This window comes from Ambystoma mexicanum, chromosome 2p (genome assembly GCF_040938575.1).
Source record: "Ambystoma mexicanum isolate Mex_15411 chromosome 2p, UKY_AmexF1_1, whole genome shotgun sequence".
NCBI classification, from domain to species: Eukaryota; Metazoa; Chordata; class Amphibia; order Caudata; family Ambystomatidae; genus Ambystoma; species Ambystoma mexicanum.
Window position 1 is genome coordinate 1,025,614,951 of NC_090923.1, and position 24,177 is coordinate 1,025,639,127.

The window sequence follows — 24,177 nt, forward strand, 5'->3', positions numbered from 1 at the left end:
AGCAAGAGTGTATCCCGCTCCATCTGCCTGTACTTCGCGTCCAGGCGTCGATTGACCGGCTGGACAGAGTGGGGCTTGAGCCAATCCTTTTTGGCCAGGTAGACTACATCGGTCTGCAGTGGAAGTCCTGTTTTGGCAGAGGGGCGTCTCGTGAGCACCTCAGCAAGCACTCCCTCTGCTGGTTGCTCGACCTTGGGTTGAGGTAGGCCCAGATACTCCCCCAGCTCAGCAAGACGCTTGTGGAAGGCCTTGGCTGTCGAGGGTGTGTTAGGGTCCTCCTACTCATCCGTATCCTGTGGATCAGGAGGATCCTGGGTAGGTGGGGGAGTAGCAGGGGCCAGAGGCCGGGATACAGGGACCAGAGCTGGAGGCTGTGGAGGAGGCTGGTATGGAACCGCCTGAAGAATCGGCTGGGGGGCAGAGGCTGCGCCGGCAGAGGAGCCTGTGGTGCTGGAAGCATTGGAGGAAGCACGTCCCTGATGGCATCCCTGAAGATAACCCCCATCCGAGGCGACTTCATGAGTCCGAGGAACCTCTCAAAGTACCTGTCTTTACAGGCTGGAGGCGTGGTAGGGGATACTGATGGGGTTGCGGTTGGCTGCTGGAGCCGCTGCATACCCTGCCCTGCGCAAATAAAGGATAGGCTGTAGGCCACGTAGCTGGTTGAGGCCAGTCCCACTTTGACACTCCTTCCTTGCCGAACTCCTGGAATGGCGTTGGACGGGTGCCGATGTCTGGCGTGGCGGCCATTTTGTCAAGCTGCCTGCCATGTGCATGCATCGTGTTGCTAGGCTTGCTGGGCCCAGTCTCCTCCAAGACTCTTGAGTGTGGATCGCAAGGCCTACCCTGCTCCTCGGACCTAGACCCGGTAGGTGTGACACACTCGGCCCAGGGGTTGGTAGAGCCGCGTTTAGGTGCCCCCTCGGATGTATTGCCAGTACTAGGGCATAGCCCCTCGGACATAGTGCTGGTACAAGGGCGGAGCCCCTCAGGTGAAGACCCAGTAAAAGAACCTTTTGGTCCCTCAACACTCTCACTGGGAGGAACCGGGGATCCCTCGGCCTGTAGGCCGATAGCTGGAGCTCCCTCGGTGCACGTGCTGGTACAAGGACCTGAGCGGTCCCTCCCATGCGGGCAAGTCCTTGGGAAGGGGTCTCCCTTGCAGGGTGCGATGGAAAATAGAGGCCCTACCTTGGGCCTGGATCGATGTTTCACGAAGTTCTTGAGGTCCCCTAGGGCGACTTCTGGAAGAGCTCCCTACACCTGGCAAGTCTGTTCGTCAGCAACCTCGATGACAGGGCGTTGCATGCTGTACAAGCTTGCTAACCATGGTCTGGACCAAGGCAACGTAGGCAGAGGGCGTGGGGGTCTGAAGGTGGGAAGAGCCTGTTGCAGGATGGACACTTGCTGAACCCTGTGGAAGTCGACATGCGCCGGGGAGAAGCGTGACGCCTGAGGACCGAGTACCTGACTGATAAAATTTAAAGGGGAAGAAGGTTTTTTCTGGTGAAAAAGGTTCCATCTCCCGTCCCCTGCAAGGGACGCCCATGCAGTATGGAGGAAAGGGGACAGGACGTAAGAGTACGTTGCAATACTGACAGCCAAACAGGGAGAAAGCCTTGATTCACCCACCACACGTTCACAGGACCCCTACAGGGTTCTTTCTTTCAGTTTGCCTACTCATGCAAACATAAGCAGTCCAGGTTCACACAGGCGCATGCTACTGCCAGCTGCTCCATACAATCTAGCACTCACACCATCTCCCGACTCCTCTCAGCACCCATCCACATGCCTGACTTCATGGGTTGATCTCTACCGGAGCCTGGCCAGCCCTGCTAAGCATTATTTAGCCAAATGCACACACATGCTAATTTTACTCCTCCATGACCTCCAACACTCTGGACTTTGGTCCACTGAGGGTGTTCCCACTACTAGCACATTGAGACTATAATAATGTTAAAAGGCCCTATAGACAAGTACATTACAACGCAACAAAGCAATCCACAACATTGTCACAAGTTCTGTGGGTACTTACAGTCGTGATTCCACAGTATGTTGTGTTTGCTGCATAAAATATTTGTTGTTTGTAAAGTCCATCCTTTTCCCCTGGATAAACAAAGTCAATTTTGGAAGGAACAAATGGTAGATCTTTCAAAGGACTTTCCAGGACTTCTTGGTGACACAACAACAGTATTTTCCTAAGGGTTACTATTTAACTCTCACTGAACAGGAGTAGTAGAAAGTCCTTGCTGACATACATGGGGACATTTCTTATCTCTTGGCATCATACTCCATGGTACTGTTAGGGCCCTGCCATGCGCTCCCGGCATGACCCATTACCTGCGGAAGCTGGGAGAGGTTGGTACCAATATCGGCCTTGACGCTGATTTGGCAGGCGAAAATTGGATCTAGGCCGGTGGTGAGCGGGAGGTCTAGGAGAAGACAGCACGACTTATGCAGTACAGAAGGGCAGAAGCACTCATGCTAAACGGAAACCGGGGATGCTGCCATTGTGTTCCTGGTACACGTGCGGAAGAATAGCCCTTCATACAGTCCAGTAGCCTCATTGTGATCATGGCGTGTTTATATTCCGAGGCTTTCAAAGAGCACTCTCTTCCTGCCAGATATTATACCTCCATTTTATCCCTCTGCTACATGCCTTATTTCCAGCTGTGTTCTTGCTACTCAGTACTTCCTGCTCATGTGCTTCCTGTTTTGTGCCTTCAGTCATCTCACTCTTCCCTTCTTGTTTTATCCTGTGTTCCTGCCTCTCTGGGTGCCTCTTCGCTGTACCCCGGGACTGTGTAGCTACTCTTGTGGGTCATTGTACCTCCATACCTACACCTCCTGCGGGGACTTTCACTTACTTCAGACCATATTTGCCTCCCAGATCAGTGCTTGCACCGTCTCCACACCATAATAATTTGTAGAGGCACACCAGTGGTGTGGGGACAAGCCCCTGACCTTCCCTGAGTCCTACTATATCCAAAACCAAAAAGGGCCTGGCTTTCTGCAACTGCATTAGACTTCCGGAATACACTACAACCTAGACTCCACCAGGAAGACCATGAGCAGGACATCAACCAAGACACCAAGTATGCAACGTGACTTACTGCTTACAGGGCTTTGGAAACAGAAGGCTAGGGATGTACTAGGAAGCTTGGGCGATTCTCCATGTACCTTTGGCAGGACACACATCATTGAATTGAGTGGGTGGTGTCCCCAGGTCCCCATGGTCTTTCTAGTTCCATCCTCTAGTCCAATACACAGGACTGTGTTACAGTATAAAAAGGAAAAATATTGACCAAATTTACTACAAATTGGACCTTTTTGATTTTAGTTGTTCATATGTTTTTTAATTATACAAACAAAAGGCTGAAATCCCACTAGGATGCACTGGCAAATCTGAGGGTTTCCTTTGTGCATTTCTGCTGGTCAGTCAACCTGCTATGAAAAAGGGTTCTGAGCAATAAATTGATCAGGAACTTGAAAGGAGACTGAAACTGCCTTCCGATTTTTGGACCCCCTTCTCATCTATGGGCTCTGGACAATTGGCCTTCAATACACTTCAATACCACCCAAAACCCAATTAACCTAGCCCGAAGTATATACCTGGAAAAGGACAAAACAGTCATAAACCCTTCATTACATAACATGGCATAAGAGTAGTCATTGGTAAACATAAAGAAAACATTTCTTACCTTTAGGGAATGTTCTTTCTGATGGACGTTCCTCCCAAAGATTCCTCATCTATGATAGTCCTCTCCCGACGCTAGTTGCTCTTTCCCGCAGAGGTCGCAGCACAGCTCTGCGTCGGCTCCACCAAACTTTCTATGCGCCAAACAAGACTTTGGGGCTAATATATATATAGAGGTGCAGCACCTATTGGCTTTAGTTCCACCCTTTCTGCCTAGCACTCCGATGCTGAGGGACCGCAGAACTAAGGTGGTACTAGCCACCCCAATAGCGGCAAGTAGGGAGGGTGATGAGGATTCCGTGGGAGGAACGACCATCAGAAAAACATTAAAGTCAGCCAAGTAATTTATTCTTCTAATGGACTCCTTCCTCCAACTGATTCCTCATCTATGATAGACTCCCAAAGTAATTTAACGACCTGAAGGAGGGAGGGTAGCAAGGGCACCACCTAAACCAGAAAACTCTGAAAGACAGCTCTGCCAAAACAAGCATTCACACCACACACAGAATCGAAGAAGAAATACTTAGCAAACATGTGCTAGGAAGCCAATGTAGCCACTTGGCAAAAATCCAGAACAGGCACTCCACATTGCAGAGTTGCGGTGGTGGCAAACCCCTTGATGGAGTGAGCCCTGAAACCCTCAGGTACCTCCTTGCCGGCCAGAAGAACAAGTTACTCTCTTACCTGGTAACGTTCTTTTGATGGGAGGGTCCGACGACATATTCCATATCTTTGACAGTAATCATCACAGCTGTGCTGCTTTGGAAAATTTTCGGCGTCTGCGCCTGCGTCGATGACGTCGATGCGCCGTCCCCGAGGACCTCCTCCGACGGCCGACGTCACCCGATGTGATAAGTAGGACGCACGACGCCCATAGCCTCAGTTGTAGTTTTTTCCCCCCAGAACTTGTGGCACCAGTCTTCTGCCAGTCTGACACACAAAGCCTTGCGGAAACGTAAGCTGCAATCGCATAAGAAATTCTGTAGCGGGGAAGGCAGGGAGGGAGCGATATGGAATACGTTGTCGGACCATCCCATCGAAAGAACGTTACCAGGTAAGAGAGTAACTTGTTCTTCGAGGGAATTGGGTCCTCCGACGTATTCCATATCTATGAGAGACTCCCAAAGCAGTACCAATGCAAGGAGGTGGGAAAAGAATTTAGAAAACAGAAATTTACAATGCCTAATCAAATTGTGGAGTAAAGGACCGCCTTGCCAAAGGCCAGATCCTGCCCCTGGATGGAATCTAGGGAGTAGTGACGTACAAAAGTATGTACCGAAGCCCAGGTGGCTGCATCACAGATGTTACGAATAGGAACACTGTTAGGGAGAATTCTCTGTAAAGACTAATTTCCCAAACCTAGTGAGTCCCCCAGCAGCTTTGCTGGATTTTTGGGGTTTATTTTTTTCTCCTGCTTAGAGTGAGACTCTTTTTCTCCCACTCTTAGGCATGATTTGAGAATGTCCTTTGACTATGTAATGTGTTTTATGGGCTATGGGGTCTTTTACTCCATAGGGTTTCATGTGTTTTTGGTAAGTGTGTTACACAGCACACTCAGTGCAGTAACACAGGGTTGTCATAGTGACCCCCAAACATAGACTCCATACCCTCGGACTGACTACTGTCTCCCAGGGCATGTAAAGTCACCATTGGCTTTACTAGTCTTAAATTGTGAACAGAACCAGTACAAAACATCATATTGTGGAAGTACTGGTAGGGGTAATTTGATTGTCCCTGGGTCTGTTTTCCAAGGGGGCACTGTCCAGTCCCCCCTTGTCGAGTTTCTGGCTGGTGGCAGTGGATACCTCGCAAAATATTTCACCGGAATATTTCCTATGGGATTTTCCCATTCATTTTAAACGCACCACTTTTTGGTGCAATGTTAAAGATACCGCCGGGTTATTTATTTAATATTTATTCCCCGGTTTGGTCTTTTTGCCACGACTCGGTTTTAAAATGGCGTTTGTGTTCGCCTCTGAAACCCTAACCCAAGTCGAGCCCTTTGTTCCACTTTTTGGCGGGCTTCTGCACAGAAGCCTCCAAAAGTGGTGCCACTCTGTCTGGGTCTACAGGATGTGTGGGAGGGAGGAAATAGGCACCCTGGACTGAGTTGCCTTGGCAACTCAAGTTGCACTCTTGTGTGATTGGCCCAGTGGTGAGCCGCCCGGCTCACCACTTAGCATGTTTGATTGACAGCTAGGCTGATGAATGGGGGTTTTCTGCATAAAAGCAGGGCTTTGGGGACTGGAACTTCAGAGGTCACCACAGGACCTAAAGAATCTGAAGAGGGGAGAATCTGAGCCATCTACAACGACGACACCACCGGTGTAGCCCTGCTTTATGAAACTCACCACTTTCCCGACGACAGAGATCTTCTTCCAGGAGAGCCTTCTTCCCTTTGAGCTGGTGGGACCAACCAGTTCGCCTTTTTTCGCCTCCTGGATCGTCTCATGGTCGAATCGCCTGTGCCAAGCACCCCGGCGGCCGGATAGCCACGCTTCACCACTACCGCGAATAAAAGGGTAGTACCTTTTAACTGGGAAACTCTGCGGCTGGTTTCTTCCCTGGCAGTGCAACGACCTCCAGCTTTCCTCCACGTCGAGATCCTCTCTTCCCCTGGATGAAGCCCCGACTTGCCCCTGCTGCCAGGAAAAACTGCCCCCGCTGGAGCTTTCTCACCACTTCAGGTACTGTGTCCCGCCTGGCCTCCCTTGCAACAGACTGTCCAAGGTGTCCCGTAAATCCTTGACTCTCTATCCTGGGGTGACCTCGGACCTGTTAACATTACCTTTCAACTTGATCCAACCTCTTTTTGACTTTCCTGCAAAGACTTTGAGTGCATTTCCACTGTGTGATCTTGGGCACATTCCGCCTTACTCTCTCCAAGAGTGGGCCTGGCCTATGAACTTTTTGCTCTACAGTAGACCCTGCCTTTCTTGACTTGCTGTGATTGCTTAGAAGTGTTGGTACTGTGTGATTTTCCTATTCTGCCTTTTCTCTCCCTTTTTTAACAAATTATCGGAGTGCCATGTATGGTTACGTGCTCACCTCTGTTTTGCTAAATACTGTGTTTGAACTTGCTTGACATATTAGTGCCAGTGTATTTTTACAAGTGTGTTTTAAATAAATAATTATATACTTTTATACCAAAGCTCTGGTCAGTGTTTGCTTGTGCTACTGTATTTTTAGCCCTATTGTGTATACTCTATATACTGCCTAACTCTTCTTGAGAGAAGTCAGACTGCTCAGCCACAGCTACCAGGTAAATCTGGGCGGTGCATACTGCTACCAATTGAGTTTACTGCTAACACCTGTAGTCTTAAACTTTTTGCAGTGGTCCCTAAGGCAGAACAAACACCCCTCTGTAGGGTAGTAGAGGCAGCCATACCGCTGGTAGAATGGGCCCGTAAACCGACCGGTGGGTCCTTACCCGCCAAGCGGTAATACTCAGAGATAGCCAAAATAATCCAGCGAGACAAAGTCTGTTTCGTCACAGCTTGTCCCAAACGCTTTCCAGCGTAACCAATGAAGAGTTGATCGTCCACTCTGACTCGGGACATGCGTGAAATATAAAAGCTTAACGCTCTCCTAGGATCAAGCCTCTGGAGCCTCTCCTCTTCCTTACCAGGATGTGGAGGAGGATAAAACGCCGGAAGAACAACCTTCTGGCCTAAATGAAATTCCGACACCACCTTCGGAAGAAAGGAAGGACGAACTCTAAGGACAACCCTGTCCTTACGAAACACAGTGAAGGGTGGCTTAACTGAAAGTGCCTGTAACTCACTCTCTCTGCGAGCGGAAGTGATTGCAACCAAAAATACAGTTTTAAGAGTTAACAGTCTCAAAGGGCATGAATGCAAAGGCTCAAACGGAGCACCCATCAGAAACTTGAGAACAAGATTCAAATCCCAACCGGGCACCTGGAAAGGTGACGGAGGGAATACATTAGTGAGCCCTTTCAGAAACTGAGAAATTAAAGGAATTTTAAAATAGGAACACTCTTCGGACGAGCGCTTAAATATGGACAGCTCCGCCAGGTAACATTTAAAGGTACCCACTTGCAAGCCCCTGTGGGCCAAAGAAAGCAAAAAAGACAGAACCACGGGAATGTCACATGCAAAAGGATCCACATTCTTAACCCTGCACAGAACTTACGGCAACGGTACAGGGACTTTGTTGCTGGCCGTCTGGCCGAGAGCAACACCTCCATCACATCTTCAGGGAGGTCCCAATCCTTATACCACGTCCTCCGGGCCCACGCCAGAGCAATGATGATCATCCGGGAACTGAACCTCTGTAACCTCCGCAGTACTTGAGGGATGACGGGAACTGGAGGAAACGTGTACAGCACTGGGAATAACCACTCCACCACAAACGCGTCTCCTAAGGCTCCTTTTGAAGGAAATTCCCATGAGCAGAACCTCTCGCACTTCCGTTTGACACTGGAGGCGAAGAGATCCAGTTGAGGGGTCCCCCAAATGGTGAATCTTCTGAGCCAACTCCCACTCGTGAGAGATTGCGCTCTGCCTGCTCAGAGCGTCCACCGTCTCATTTTCGTCTCTGGCCAGATGAACTGCCGGGATCGAAACTTCCTGCTGGATTGCCCAGAACCAGAGCTGCATCGCCTCCCTGCACAGAGGAAGTGACCCTGCCTCCCCCACATTTGGTTGAGGTAGTGCATGGCAACCATGTTGTCCGTCAGGATCAGGACATTCTTCCCTCACACAGTCGGCAGAAAAGCCTCCAGGGCTAGCCTGACGGCCCTCAGCTCCAACAGATTGATATGGAGTCCGGACTCTGACAGAGACCAACGACCGCTGACTGTCAACTCGTTGGCATGAGCTCCCCATCTCGTGAGGGACGAGTCCGTCACAATCGTCACCTCCGGCCAGGGTAGCCAAAATGGAGCCCCCTTCATCAGATTGTCTTCGACGGCCCACCACAGAAGGTCCTGGGCGTCCAACGACGGCACCTGAACAGGGTCCGACATCCTGCCGGAGGACTGAGACCACTGGAGCTTGAGTGCCCATTGCAAAGATCTCATGCGCAACCTGGCCTCTGGCACCAGAAGAATGCAGGATGCCATGAGGCTGAACAATCTCAAGAACTGGAACGCAGGGAGACTCTGGGCAAGCTGACACTTGTGCACCATCTGCTGAATGTGATGAGCCCTCACCTGGGGAGGAAAACACTGCCCCAGGGACGTGTCGAGCACTGCTCTGATGTACTGGAGCCTCTGAGTTGGTGTCAAATGGGACTTCTTTAAGTTGAGGGAGAAGCCCAGCTTGTGGAGGGAGTGGCAGGTGACTGACTGATGATCCAGGACTTGCTCGGGAGAGCGCGCTCTGATCAACCTATCGGCCAGGTAGGGGTAGACATAGCCTCATGACTGAGTTGAAGCGGCTGCGGCATTGCCTGAGGGCAAAGAAGCAACAGCCCGAGCGGCCTTGGCACCTCGAGTACCTTGTTTTCCACCTCTGGCACTCCTACAGTTTCCCCTTTGACTGGCAGCTCCTCTCGCTTTACCAAAGGATGAGTAATAACGAAAGGAACCTCCCCTCCATTGCTGTCCCATAGGACGAAAAGGCGGAGGTTGGCGAACTGCAGCGCCCAACGACTTTGCTGCAGCTTTGGAGGTCTGCAACCTCTCAAGGCTCTCGTCAGCCTTGCTGCCCAAAAGATGTTCCCTGTCAAAGGGCATGTTGAGGAGCCGGGCCTGCCCACCAGGAGTAAACCCCGACTTCCGCAACCACGCAAACCTGCGTATCACGGTGCTCGCCGCCATGGACCAGCTGACGCAATCTGCCAAGTCCAAACCCGACTGAACGGCCTCACACATGGCATCCTTGCCATCCTGAACCATGGCAAGGAAACCATCCCGTTCGTCCCCTTCGGGAATATGTTCAGCCGTTAAGGAAACACAGTTCCACAGAGTGTGCGTGAAACGTGACAAGGCACAAACAGAGTTGGCCGCCTGAAGCGACATACCCCCTGAAGAAAACACTTTCTTCGCCCAGCCGTCAAAATGCTTGTCGTCCCTATCAGGAGGGATGGTAGGATACAACGCCTGCTTTGCCGGGGCCGTAGCCGCCTGCACCCCCAAACTCTCCGGAGTGGGGTGCTTGGTCAAGTAGCAGGGGTCGGTACTGGCTGGGCGGTATTTTCGCGGCTTACCCACTGCCGGGAGAATATCCGGAGCAGTCCAAGCCGCCGCCACCCTCCTCTGTAGAGCTATAGGGAACGGCAGTACCGGGTCAGTTGGTGGACCTTGGTCGAGGATATCCGTAAGGTCATCCTGAAGAAAATCCCCTGGGGGAGCAGACCATCCCAAGTACTCGGTGACCCTGGACATAAGGCGCCGGTACGAGGAGTCGGCATGAGTGCCAGGCTCAGGCCTACAAAACTCCACCTCCGGAGAGGTGTCCAGCCCACTGGCAGCCCACTGGCATCGTGCAGGGACTGCCGCAGGTCATCAATTTGGCTATGGCCCAAGAGAATCTCGTCCGGCACCGTATCCGGAACCATGCCATCATCAGAGCCCTCATCCACCTCTGAAATAAACTCAAGCTGGCGGTAAGAAGGCACAGAATGTGGAAGAAAGCCATGCTTGACCTTTGCCAGAGCCTTTCTAGGTGGTTCCACCGAGCCTCGGGGAACCCCCGTCCAAACAGCCTTGAAAGGCGTCGAGGACGTCGAGTGAATCGGCGTCGACAGCATCGATGGAGTCGACACAGTCCTCGAGGCCGCAGCCCCGAGCGTGTCCCTCGACAGACTGGGCGCCGATGGCATCGACGACCTCTTCGGAGGCAGGGCCTCGAAAGAGTCAGTCGACGATCTCAGCGCCACCGGCGTCAACGTCTTCCTCGAAGACACCACAGGTGCACACGCGTCGAGGACCGGGACCTGGAACGGGCATGACGAGAACGATTCCCCTTGTCCGAGCGGGACCTCTCCCGCGAATCTTGCCCACCCAAGCCCGAAGGTGTGCGAGCGGTGTCTCTCGACCGATCACGACCGACCCTACTCGGAGGCGCGGACGGACCAGTGTCCTGCGCGACTCAAGAATCGCCAACATTTTCTTCCCGAAGGAAGCCCATTCCTCCGGCGTCGCATGCTTGGTGGGGTAAGCGACCCGCCGATGGGCGGAGTCCTCGGATGAGGACGGGGAAGGCGACCGATGACGGCGCTTCCGGGAGTGCCTCGAAGAGGCAGAAGAGTGGCGGGACCGACTCCGGGACCGAGACCCACTGGACTTCCGACGACGCGGAGAGTCACCCCTCGAATCGTCCATCGAAAGCCCTGCAGACCTCGACTTCCGTGGCTTGGACACCTTACATACCGATAACAACTTCTTGCACTCCCGCAAGGCTTTGGACGTGAGCGACTGGCAGTCGACACAGTCATCCGTGTCATGGACCTCCCCGAGGCACCAGAGGCAGGCGTCGTGCGAGTCCGTTACCGACATTTGGACCCACAGTGCCCACACTTCTTAAAGCCCAGACGCGGTGTGGAAGACGAGGTAGACATCTTCACGAAGAAAGACTTCACAATACAAACAGGTTCGAAGAACCGAGAAAGAACAGGAACTCCAAAGAGTCAAGGCGCGCCGAGATCTCCGTCGCAGAAAAAATGGAACTGAGGCTACGGGTGTCGTGCGTCCTACTTATAACAACCAGTGACGTCGGGAGTCGGAGGAGGTCCTCGAGGTGGCGTATCGACGTCATCGACGCTGGACACAGACGCCGAAGATTTTCCGAAGCAGCATAGCTGTGGTGATTACTGTCATAGATATGGAATACGTCGGAGGACCCAATCCCCTCGAAGGTAGCATTCCGAGATTTAGAGAATGATCCATCAGGACAGGGTCTGTTTGCTAAAAGACCTGCCAGCTTGGGCACCTGTGTAGCAACGTAAAGTTGATAGTCCCATTCTTCCTTGTCTGAGAGATGTAGAACTTGAGGTTCTGCACCAGACCCTGCCGATGGAAACGCTCCTCTGCCTTGGAAGGATTAGGCGGAGGAAGGAACACAGGTAGATCTTTTGAGAGAGATGGAAATCAGAGACCACCTTTGGAAGGAAAGAGGGTCTAACTCTCAATGTCATCTTCTTGTTGGATAAAGCCAAGAAGGGAAGATTAACAGACAGAGCCTGGAGATCACTCACCCATCGAGGGGAAGTGATGGCAACCAGGGAACTTACCATAAGGGCGAGGAGTCAAAGAACAAGAATGAAGGGCCTCACATGGAGTGCCTATTAAAATAGTCAAAACTATAAATCCCACGCCGGAGTAACAAACTGGCGTGAGGGAAACAAATTGGAAAGACCCTCAGGAATTGAATGACTGTGGGGATTTTGAAAAAGGAGCTCTGCTCTGGAGTCCTCTTGAAGACCGAAATGGCTGCAAGATACCCCTTCACTGTACCAATCTGTAGGCCTGTCTTGGCCAACAACAGTAGAAATTCCAACAGAGAGGCAGAGAAGCAAGTAAAAGGGTCCATAACTCTCTTGCGGCACCGAGCTGAAAACGTATGCCACCTGCAGGCTTAAATGGATTTGGTGGTGGTTGTTTAGTAGACTGGAGCACATTCAGAACATCCTCCAACAAACCGCACTCCGTATAGGGAGATATTCCTCAGTCTTTCAGCAGCAAAGACGAAAGGTTCAGGCTTCAGAGGTTTGGGTGCAGGACCCTCCCCCCGGTTGGGAGAGGAGGTCTGCAATCTGCAGAAGATGCCAGGGAGGGCAGATGGCCATGTCCATTAATTCCAGGTACCACATTCTCCGGGCCCAGTCCTGAATGACCAAGATCACTGTGGATCCAAACAGATGCAGTCTCCCGAGAACCAGTGGAATGAAAGCGATTGGCAGGAATGCCTAGAGTAGGTAGAAGCCCCATTCAACCGTCAAGGTGTGCCCCAGGGCTCCAGGACAAGGAAAATAGTTGGAGAAAAACCACCTGCATTTCCTGTTTACACTGAAAGCATAGTGGTCCACCTGGGGAGTACCCCAGAGTGAGCAAATATCCGCCATAACGGGCTGCTCAGTATGTCCGCTCGAATTATCACCTTGTCAGCCAGATGGGCCGCAGTCAGAGACACACTCTTCTACAGAGGCCAGAATCACAATTACTTTGCTTCTCTGCACAGAGGTAAGGAGCCTATGCCTCCCCTCTTGATGAGGTAACGCCTGGCTACAGTATTGTACATCAGGCACAGTACCGACATACCCTTAACAGAGGTTGAGGAAAGCGACCAGGGCCAGCCTGATCGCTATCAGCTCCAGCAGAATGATCTGCTCCCAGCACTCTGATGGGGACCACAGTCAGCTCACTGTAAGGTCTTGGACGTGAGCGCCCCAGCCCTTCAGGCCCGCTTCCATGACTAGAGTCAATTGTGGCCATGGTTGCCGAAAAAGTGACGTCTTCACAAGGTTATCCTTCACAGACCACCCTTGAAGGTCTCCGGACACACACTCAGGGCCCAGTAGAAGGTCTGAAGTTCCTCCATGAAACTGTGACAATTGTGAGTCAGGAGCCACTTCAGCAACCTCATGAACAGGTGGGCCTCGGGCACTACCAAGATGCAAGATGCCATAATGTAAAAGTAGATATATTTTGCATTATAATGTTGGCCTAAGCACATACACACACATTGAACATACACATTGAACCGCGCCATTGCGTTATCGAAAACGCCATCTTGGCTGCTTTGCTCTAATTTCGGAGTTTTCATTCTGAACGCGGTGAAAGCTCACAAAGTCACTGCTTCGGAAGCTTCCCTGAAAACCTGCCCCCACACAGGAATGCTAAGAATCACTGAGCACGCTGAACTCTGCACCAGAGAACCTTTAAGCACTTGCACGAATGTAGCTAATATGTAAATTATCAATGAAGGAAGTGCTTTCTCGAAGGCTGGTCTTCTGCTAGCGACTCAAAATATACATCCTTTGTACCATCGGTATTGTAATCTGTGCATCACTTTAAAAGATTGATGTTGTGTCTCCCTGGAGTGGGTGGGAGGAAAGCAATGTCCCCCCTAATGTACACAAGTGAAAAGAAACTCTCCTGGAGACTTGTGCCAAATTAGGTTTATTGTTTAATAATCACAATTCAACAACTGCCTTGTTGTAGAGTCAAATTATTATTTCATTTTAAATGCTCATTTGCCCTTTATGAGGTCACGTGTTTCGGCTTTGTAAGCCTTTCTCAAATCAGGGCAGATACGTCCAAACAATGGAGCCAAATATTATTCCGTATTGAAAATCCCTGGGATTATATCCCTGTGCAGCGTATTAACCTGGATGGTGCCGCGTAGCTATTCACCTGGAGGTGCAAGTAAAAGTTCAGAAGCTACAGATCCAGGATGGGTTTTCTGCCTTTTTCAGCACCAGAAAGTATCTCGAGTACAAACCCCTGCCTAATTTCGAGCAGGGTAACATCTCTATGGCCCCTTTTGCCAAAAGCTGACGGACCTCCTCCAGTAGGAAAGGTTACAGAGGCAAGGGTTTGCAACAAGTGGGGTGGGGAGTGGACTGGAGGGCCAGAGGCAAAAGGCAGGCAGTATCCCTGCTGAACTGACTATAATCCCCAAGTGTCCGAAGTGGTATTTCTCCATTCCTCACCAAACAGGGGCATTTTTCCTCCCACATGGGATAAACAGTGGGTATAAATGGCGGAAGTCAACTTCAGAGAGGCATCGCACAAGGGTCTGGGGAGGGCGCTGTGGAGGTCGGAAGCACCCCTCACTTTTATGTTTGTAAACTGTCTCCTTGGGTAGGTCCGCCGAGATGTTAGTTCAGTCTTATCCTTTTTCTCTTGTAATCGTTCCTTGTAGAGGTAAGGGCTGTCTTGACCGGCCGTCACGGTATATCCCCAAGGGACACTGAGGCGGGCAAGTGGGACAACGTCCCAAAAACAGGGGAAAAGCCTGCATAGGCTTAAAAAACTCTGAGAAGCCAATGCAAGATCCAATGTTTATGGGCAGAAATGAAGGAATCCAAAAGGAGCTCCAAGTGATCAAAATGATGACCGCAGCAACACAAAGAGGAGAATAAAGGGAAAAATCAATGTTGGAAGAAAGAGGCAGAAGCGGGACCAAGAAAAAAGGTAAATCCAAAGACTGAGCCATAGAGCAGAGCACAGAGGAAAAACTAGCGTTGTACCCCACAGAAAGAATGGGAGGGTTGCAACGCAGCGCGCCAGCTGCTCGTGTTGTGATAAAAACCCAACAATAGCAGGCACCATATTGGAAATTAACTAGGCCAGCACATTGAGACGCAGGAAGAACATGGAGGTACTACCTCGGTCCCTTCCTCCATCTGTGCTAATGGGACCATTTCGTCACTGTGACAGCACCCCCTTTGGGTGCACCGCGGCCCCTATGCCTGTAGGGACGACTTCATCCTTGCCTGCACAGGGTGCTTGGTCTCTACCTCTCAGGGCATAAGTGGCGAAGAGGCGAAAACATCTGCCCACCGGGCTCGTGGGCCATTGTTGCTCACCGCTAGCCCCAGCGGCTTGGCGGTCGCCTTAGAGGCTTGAAGTTTCTGGAGGGACTCATCTGCCTTGGTTTAGAACAAGTTAATGACATCGAAAGGCATATCCAGAAGTTTCTCTTGCACATCAGTAGAGAACCCGGATGTCCTCAGCCAAGTGAAATGCTGCAGGACAGTGCTGGTGGCCATCATCCTTGCGACACAGTCTCCGGTGTCCAGGCCAGACTGCAAAAATGTATTGGGAGGCTTACATGCTGTGTTTAAGAAGTGCTTCAAAACCATCCTGCATCTCCCTTCAGGGATGTGTTCAGCCGCCTTGGCCATCAAGGACCACAGGCCAAAAGAAAATGTGGCCAAGGCACAAGTGACGTTGACACATTCGAGGCCCGGGCTCGAAGAGCAGGAAATCTTCCTACCCCATGCATACAATCTCTTGCTCTCCCTGTAAAGGGACCAAGACAGAAATTAGGTAGTCTTAAGGTTGGCCATAGCAGCTTGTACCACCAAACTCTCTGGGGAAGCATGGGCAGAAAGAAACAAGGGGCCCAGAGGGGCAGGCTAGTGTCTTCTTGGCCAGGTTGCGGTCCACCATAAGAAATGACACCAGCTTGGCCCATAGTTCCATCACTGGCCCTTGTATTGCCTGGTTGGAGGGAAACCCAGACTCCCTTTTAGGTCCCTCGTCCAAGATGTCCGTCAGGTCATACTGCACCCTAGGACGTGAAGCGGCAGACGGCCCTAAGGTGTCGACTATTTTTGTCATGAGACTGTAGAAAGCTGCCTGTGGTTTGCCAGGGGTTTGCCAGGGGTCACAGCAGGATCATGTCGACCTCTGGCGAGGTGGCCATGCCACTTAACTCCTTCAGGTTTAATGCCAGGTCCACTAAGTCAACCTGCTCCCCATAAAACTCTGCTGGGAAGTCTGTCTTCTCCCTGGGGTGGAAGGGCTGCAGCCCGAAAAGGACAAGATCCCCTTCCTCATCATAAGTGTCCTCCAACTGGGATACATATACCTTTCTGGGGGCCAGAGCTGCAGCAAAGATGTTTAGCATCTTCATTTGAAACCCCTATCCCTCCTCTGAAGTACTGTATTGTGTAGTAAAAGGTACCTGCAGAGCCGCTCATCCATGGCCTTCCTTGGATTGGTGGCTCCACTTATTCGAAGACGAAGAAAACTCATGCCACGAAGAACTGCCTGGTGGTCTCGAACTCTTGCTGTGCTTCTTATTATCCTTCCAAAGAGGGGACCATTCCTCTGTGCTGTGGTCTGTGCCTGACGACCTCGAACGGGTCCGCTTATCACCCTACTCTTTGTAGACAAAGGTGAAAAGTTGCTACAAGTTCTCAAAGCACCTTTGGGTGCATCGATTGGCACAACATGCAGTCCTGCACTGCATGGCCTTCAATAAGACAGTAAAGTCATATGTGCTGTGGGTCCGAGACAGACATCTAACGCCTGCAATCTGTGCAGGCTTTGAACATTGAAGACCTCGTTGGATTCTGCAATGCGACACATTCGAGAGACATAGCAACAAATTTGGTAACGAATAAAGCTAAGAGCGGTGTTCCTAGTAGCGAGCAGAGTGTGCAGAAAAAAAGAAAGTGAGGGCACAGGGTATGGCGCCTCTATACATACTGCTCTGACGTAATGTCTAGTGCTCTGCGTGTAGGTGTGTCGCACAGAGCGCAAACAGAGCCACGCTGCACCCCCTGGCGGCAGAAATATCATAGATGAGGATTCAATGGGAGGAATACGTCCATTAGAAACATCGATTTTCTCAGGCATTGGAAAGATGCTACATTTAGACCCTCACGTACCCAACTTTACCATCTCCTGATTCATGGAGGCCTTGGTGAAGAACAATTCAACTGTACACATACCCGATGATGGCCAATCCACTGGTCATGGATGGAGAGGATGGAGGAGTTGCTGCTGCATCTTTCAAAAGCCCGGTGGCAGAAGGTGGTGAGGTGGAAGGGACAGTCAGGTTGATCACTGGCAGGTCATCAACATCTCCTGGCAGGAAAATAAAACCCATATTGTCAAAACTGTGGTGTTGAATGCTACAATCATTATCTTTTGACACAAAAAATGTTTTGATTCAAAACTACAAAGCCGGGAGCTTTTGGTAACTGTGCTTTAAATAAAAACTCACTATGAATACAAATCCTAGGATAACATGGGGTGTGTTCGAGATGCTGTTAGTGGACCTCCAATTATGCACAGGTTAGCAAAGGCATCTCCTGGGGTACTGAACCCTTGAAGGATAGAATGAATGCGTGGTTCTCAAAGACTTACATGAGAAAATGTATTAATCAGCAGCCTCCAGACTAACAAGAGAAAGAAGGCACATGCAGTGACAAATTCTGATCGGTGGCAACTTGCAAGTTCTGCTGATACTGACATTTTCCATGCACAACATATCAAAATATACTTTCTGTATCAGTACTAACAAATCATATGATTAGCGGATACTAACTTTTTCCACAATGACAGGCTTAAAGACATAACCATAGTAAAAGAAGCTCTCGTAGGCAATAGAATCATTCACATTATCAACCCATCTGGAATTCAGACGCAAGCAGGGCACTGGAGCTTGCTTGTAGAATGTACAGGTCCTGCTTGGGTGAAAGTAAATATGCACCTCTCTGCTCTTCGCACTACCTTCTGGCTATTTTCCTTATGAAAGCAATCTGCTTTCACCACTTCTGTGGCAAATAAATTTAGCTGGACAGGAGAAAAATCTGTAATTGGTAACATGTCTTAATAACAAATCAATTTATTACGAACGAAAGTATAACTAAACAAAAATAACGACAAAAAATAACAATAACAAATAGCCCTGTTTCCCCCAGCTAAAAACCCAGCCCAACCGCTTCACCACAAGATTTAACCCTTTACCCCACCCCCACATATATTTTCATTTTTTTCATTATTTATTTTTCGTTATAAAGACTGTATACCATATAATTCTAAAGTGTCCTAGACTATGAAACCATAAAAAGGTATTAAAGTTAAAATCCCAACCCCTTCCATCATAATCTCATTGCAAACAGGTGAAAAAGCAAATTAAATTCACAAGAAACTGAGCATAGTGTAATGTTACTTATTTGTAATACTAAAGTTTATTATGGGTATCTTCTTTATAATTCTAAACATTTGAAATATCTAGGTCCAGGAGAGGCATCCTGCAACAAGCCTCTATTGTATTTAATTCTAAGTTTTGTTCAATATAAACATTCAGACAGAAAGATGAACAAATTACTTACCTCTCTGTAATGTTCTTTCTGATGGGTGTTCCTGCCACGGATTCCTCATCCATGACAGCCATATCCCAGCACAGCTATTCTTCGGAAACCTTTCCACCACCAGGGGGCACCGATTGGCTCTGCATTGGGTCTGTCCGACGCCTATACGCGCCCCGCGTCCAAAGTGATGCCGGGATCAGTATAAGTAGCTGCACTGTGCAGCTACATTTTCCCTAACACTCTGACGCTGAGGGCCCGTAGAACTAAGGGCTGCAAAGAGGGGCTGGTAGGGAGGGCGATGAGGAAGCCGTGTGGCAGGAACATCCATCAGAAAGAACATGACCAAAAGGTTATTTGTTCTTCTAGTGGATTCTTTCCTGTGACGGATTCCTGATCTATGATAGACTCCCAAAGAAGTTTGTATATCTGGAGGCGGGAAGAAGCAAGGAAACCACCTAAATCAGAAAACTCTGGAGGACTGCCCTATCAAAACAGGCATCCCCGACCCACAAGGGAATCGAAGCAATAATGCTTAGCAAATGTGTGCTAAAATGCCCACGTTGCCGCCTGGCAACTATCCAGGACAGGGAGTCCCATCTCCAGGGCAGAGGTGGCAGCCACCCCTTTTGTAGAATGAGCTCCGAGACCCTCAGGCACATCATTACAAAAAAAATTCTGAGATGCAGAGAAAGATCCACCTGGACAGGGTTCGTTTGGTAACAGCCCTACCAGTATGAGCACCAGTGTAACCTATGAGAAGCTGGTCCTCCTTCCTAGCCTCTCTAGTACGATAGACTTATAACTTAAGGGCCCGTACCAGGTCCAGCCAATTGAATCGTTCCTCTGCATTGGAAGGGTGAGGCCGAGGTAAAAACACAGGAAGATGCATCTTCTGAGAAAGATGGAAATCTGAAACCACCTTTGGCAAAAAGGAGGTTCTCACTCCCAATGTCACCTTCTCTTTGGAAAAAATAAATAGGGAGTTAAAACAGACAATGCCTTGAGCTCACTCACCCATCTCACGGAAGTGATGGCCACTAGGAAAATCACCTTAGAAGTGAGTAACCTAATAGAACAGGAATGAATGGGCTCAAACGAGTGCCCATAAGAAATGTTAAAACTAAATTCAAATCCCATGCCTGTACCACAAAATGGCGGCGAGGAACCAAACAATGGGGATTATGAAAAACAAGCCCTGTTCCAGGGACCCCCTGAACACAGAAATAGTGGTGAGGTAACCCTATGCAGTGGCAATCTGCAGGCCTGCCTGGGCAAAGGCTAGTAGAAAATCCAACATAGGGTATAGAGGACAGGATAAAGGATGCAGGTCCCACTCCTGGCACCAAACCGAAAATGTACACCACCTGCAAGCATGAATGTATTTTGCAGCACGCTTGCGAGCTTAAAGCACATCGGGGATGTCGTCTGACAAGGATTCATTTACTTACCTGTAACTATTGTTCTCGAGCATGGGTCTGGCATGGATTCACATGCTCATGAATATTCCCCTTCATCAGGCTGGGAATCCTCTGTAAAAGAAAAAAATGTTTCCCCTTCACTTCAAAAATATATTTCTCCTCTAAACCATTCACTGTCCTCTGGGTCATACTGCCCCCATTCAATGACAGTCCTCTCCCTAAGCTCCACCCCTGGTGGCCATCTTCAGATTTGGTAAGCATGTAAAGTGGCAATATGAACCAAGAAGAGCCACAGAGGAGAAGGCGGGAGAGTTTGCATGTGAATCCATGCTGGGGAACAATCATTACAGGTAAGTAACTTAAACCTTCTCCAGTATGGGGTCTGGCATGGATTCACATGCTCATGAATAACGATTACACAGCAGTACATATACACAACCACGGGAGGTGGCAAGGCTCAGAAACAATAAACACTCACCTCTGGAACAGACTCACCTCAAACAAACCGGTTGCATAGCAGCGCTGGTCATGACTCGGGACCCCTCCCTGGAATTCCTGTTGACGCAGTAGAACCTCGTGAAGTTATGCATGGACATCCATGTAGCAGCCCTGCAGATGTTGATCAGGGGCACACCAGGGAGAAACCCTGTTGCTGCTGCGATGGCTCTGGTGGAGTGGGCTCTCGGCCGGCCTGGCAGCGGCCTGCTAGCCAGTCGATGACGGTGCATGATGCAGCCAGAGAGCCACCTGGAGATGGAAGCCTTTGATAAGGCCTTTCCTTGATTTACAGGTCCAAAGTTGACGAACAACTGTGAAGTCTTCTGAAAATTCTTTGTACGTGCCACGTAGAACTTCAAGGCATGAGCAAACTCCAGTGAAAGCAAAGGCACTTTCCACTGGCGACGATGGATTCGGGAAGAAGGCAAGGAACACCAAAGGCTCGTTGAGATGGAATTCCGCCGGTACCTTTGGCATAAATGTGGGGTGTGTACGCAGTACCAACCTTGAAGTGTGGAAAGACAAGTAAGGCTGCTTGCAAGACAGGGTGTGGATCTCCCCGACCCAGCTGGCCGAGGGGATAGCCACGAGAAAAGCAGTCTTCTACATGAGAGACTTGAGTGGGACCTGATGCATAGGTTCAAAGGGAGCTTCCATGAGCTTAGTTAGCACTACATTGAGCTCCCAAGCCGGCGTAGGACCTTCACTGGCAGGAAAGTCCTGCAGAGTCCCTTGAGGAACTCCTTGACGAGTGTGAGACCAGAGCAAAGGTCTGCCCGGAAAACCTGGTGTACCTGGATATGGTTGTGAGATGCACCTTGATAGAGGCGTGAGCCAGTCCTGCTTTGGCCATGGAAAGCAAGTATGGTAGAAGTTGCTGGGCTGTGACACGGAGTAATCTTCTGAGACCGGCAACACATGGAGAAGCGGTTCCATTTATGTCTGTAGCACTTCAACGTTTATGGGACTCTGGCCCTAGCCAGGATGTCCTTACATTTTGCGGGTAAAGCTTAACCTCCAAACCCTAGATCTTCAAATAATCTAGAATCACTATAACCCTTGTAGTTGCTCCTCTCCATTCTGTTTTCAATAGGCCTTTATGTCGGTTTCTTGTGTTGCGCCCATAAGACTCTGGGTGCATAGGTTGCGCGGTATACATTTTTAAAGTAAAGTAAAGCTGTAGGAACCATGCCCTCGGGTTCAGAGAATCCAGGTCGTGATGCAGAATCGCCCCCTTCTCTGGTGAGAGGGTCCGGGGACGGTGGCAGCCTGATCGATAGGGCCACCGACAGATGCAGCAGGTCCGTGTTAGGCAGAAACCTGTGCAGTTCCCTTAGGGACCACTGCAAAAAGTTTAAGACTACAGGTGTTGGCAGTAAACCCAATTGGTAGCAGTCTGTACCAGTGTCACGCCACTTACCTGGAGACCGGGATCCTCTACGCCAGTCCGCTCCGCTTCCTCTTGGCGGCTCTATCCGCGCTTCCGTACCTGGGGGTCTGCCGCTGGGAGAGTGTCAGGGGTCCGTGCTGGTGTGTCTCTGCGCATGCACGGACGACCATGTTCCCGGTTCCGCGCATGCGCAGTAGACTGGGCCCTCGCTACTGCTGCGGCTTGCGTTCCAAGCCTCGTTTTGGGCTCGCCAGCACCAGGCAACGAGACGGCTTGCGCCTCAAGCCTCTCGGTTGCTGACGGCCCATAAGAGGAGTCGAGACTGGGAGCTAGTTGCGTCTCAACGTGGTTTGTTTATCGCGTTGCTCGCTCGACTCCCGAGCTGTTCCTGCTCAGTTTCCTGTTACCTGCCTTGTTCTTGCCTGGGTCCTGGTTTTTGTCCTGCTTGTCCCCCTTGCTTGCCTCCCTTGTGGGTCCCTTGGGCTTCCCGCCTTTGGCCATTCCTTCCGGGGGTCTTCTCTCCTCAGTCCTTTTGGGTACCTGCTCTTGGGCTGTCTCCCTTGGGTTCTCCCTTCTCCTGTGTCAGTTCCTCGCCCTCTTGCTTGTCAGCCTGTACTCCTTGGACCCTCCTCAGGCTGCCTCCCTCTGGCCTGACCATACCTCTTCAGCTACGTTTGCCTGCATTGCCTTCTTCCCCTGTGGACAGTAGGGGATTTGCTTCAGTCCCCTTTTTTGCCATTTACCTTGGTCTTCGTTGGATCTACGGCCATTCCCAGCATCAGTTCCGTTGTTTCCTGGACTTGCTCTTCTGGACATCTCACTCCGGCAATCATCCTCATCGGACATTTAAGTACACAGAACATCTGCCTCTCCTGTCAGTGCTTGCACTGTCCTGACGTCACGCTAATCAGGAGAGAGCACCCCGTGACGTTGGGAGTCGGTCCATCTTTCACCCAGTACCATCTTGGGTGGTGGAAGGGTCGGTTCCTCGCGTCATACGTCCGTCTGGAAACAGTCGTCAGTCTGGCTGCCACATCAAGATCTACAACCAAACCAACAAGTACTCGAATTTCTCGTGATAAACACCATAACAACCACCCAGATTTACCTGGTAGCTGTGGCTGAGCAGTCAGACTTCTCTCAAGAAGAGTTAGGCAGTATATAGAGTATACAAATTAGGTACAAAAATACAGTAGCACAAGCAAACACTCACCAGAGCTTGGGTATAAAAGTATATAATTATTTATTTAAAAACACACTTGTAAAAATACACTGGCACTAATATGTCAAGCAAGTTCAAACAGAGTCACTAGAAATATATACACCTCCCTGATTAATTACTCGACAAGTCTTAGGAAAACAACACCACTTATTATCAATACAGAGGTGAGCGCTTAACCAAGATGGCACTCCAATAATTAATTAAAAAGGGAGGGGAAAAGGCAGAATTAGGAAAGCACACAATACCAACACTTTTAAAAGAACTACAGCAAGTCAAGAAAGGCAGAGTCTACTGTAGAGAAAGAAAGTTCATAGGCCAGGCCCACTCTTGGAGAGAGCAAGGGAGAATGTGCCCAAGATCACACAGTTGAAGTACACTTTAAAAGTCTTTGCAGATAGTTCAAAAAGGAGTTGGATCAGTTCAGAAAAGTTAGTTAACAGGTCCCAGGTCACCCCAGGATAGAGAGTCAAGGATTTACGGGACACCTTGAACAGTCTGCTGCAAGGGAGACCAGGCGGGACCCAGTACCTGAAATGGTGAGAAAGCTCCAGCAGGGGCAGTTGTTCCTGGCAGCGGGTGCAGGAAGAGAAGATCTCGACGTGGAGGAAAGCTGGAGGTCGTTGCACTGCCAGGGAAGAAACCAGTCGCAGAGTTTCCCGGTTAAAAGGTACTACCCTTTTATTCACGGTAGTGGTGAAGCGTGGCTATCCGGCCGCCGGGGTGCTTGGCACGGGCGATTCGTCCACGAGACGATCCAGGAAGGCGAAAAGAGGGCGAACTGGTTAACCCCACCAGTTCAAAGGAAGAAGACTCTCCAGGAAGAAGATCTCTGTCGTTGGGGAGTGGTGAGTCGGTTCAGCAGGGCTCCACCGGTGGTGTCGTCGTTGCAGGTCGGCTCAGCTTCTCCCTCTTCGGATTCTTTAGGTCCTGTGGCGACTTCTGAAGTTCCAGTCCCCAAAGCCCTGCTTTTATGCAGAAAACCCCCATTCATCAGTCCTAGCTGTCACTCAAACATGCTAAGTGGTGAGCCGGGCGGCTCACCACTGGGCCAATCACACAAGAGTGTGACTTGAGTTGCCGAGGCAAATCAGTCCAGGGTGCCCATTCCCCCCTCCCACACGTCCTGTAGACCCAGACAAAGTGGCACCACTTTTAGAGGCTTCTGGTGCAGAAGCCTGCCAAAAGTGGAACAAAGGGCTCGAATTGGGTT

At 50.2% G+C, this 24,177-nt stretch overlaps 1 protein-coding gene across 3 annotated transcripts in view; it reads right to left on the reverse strand.

The window, feature by feature from the left end:
• The window catches only part of PACS1 (phosphofurin acidic cluster sorting protein 1), a 2,791,059-nt gene that overhangs the window by 250,282 nt on the left and 2,516,600 nt on the right, over nt 1-24,177 (reverse strand). For all 3 annotated transcript variants that reach the window (XM_069644890.1, XM_069644889.1, XM_069644887.1), the window contains one exon: nt 17,072-17,207. In XM_069644890.1, the coding sequence (XP_069500991.1) occupies nt 17,072-17,207 (136 nt within the window). The remainder of the gene's footprint in view (nt 1-17,071; nt 17,208-24,177) is intronic.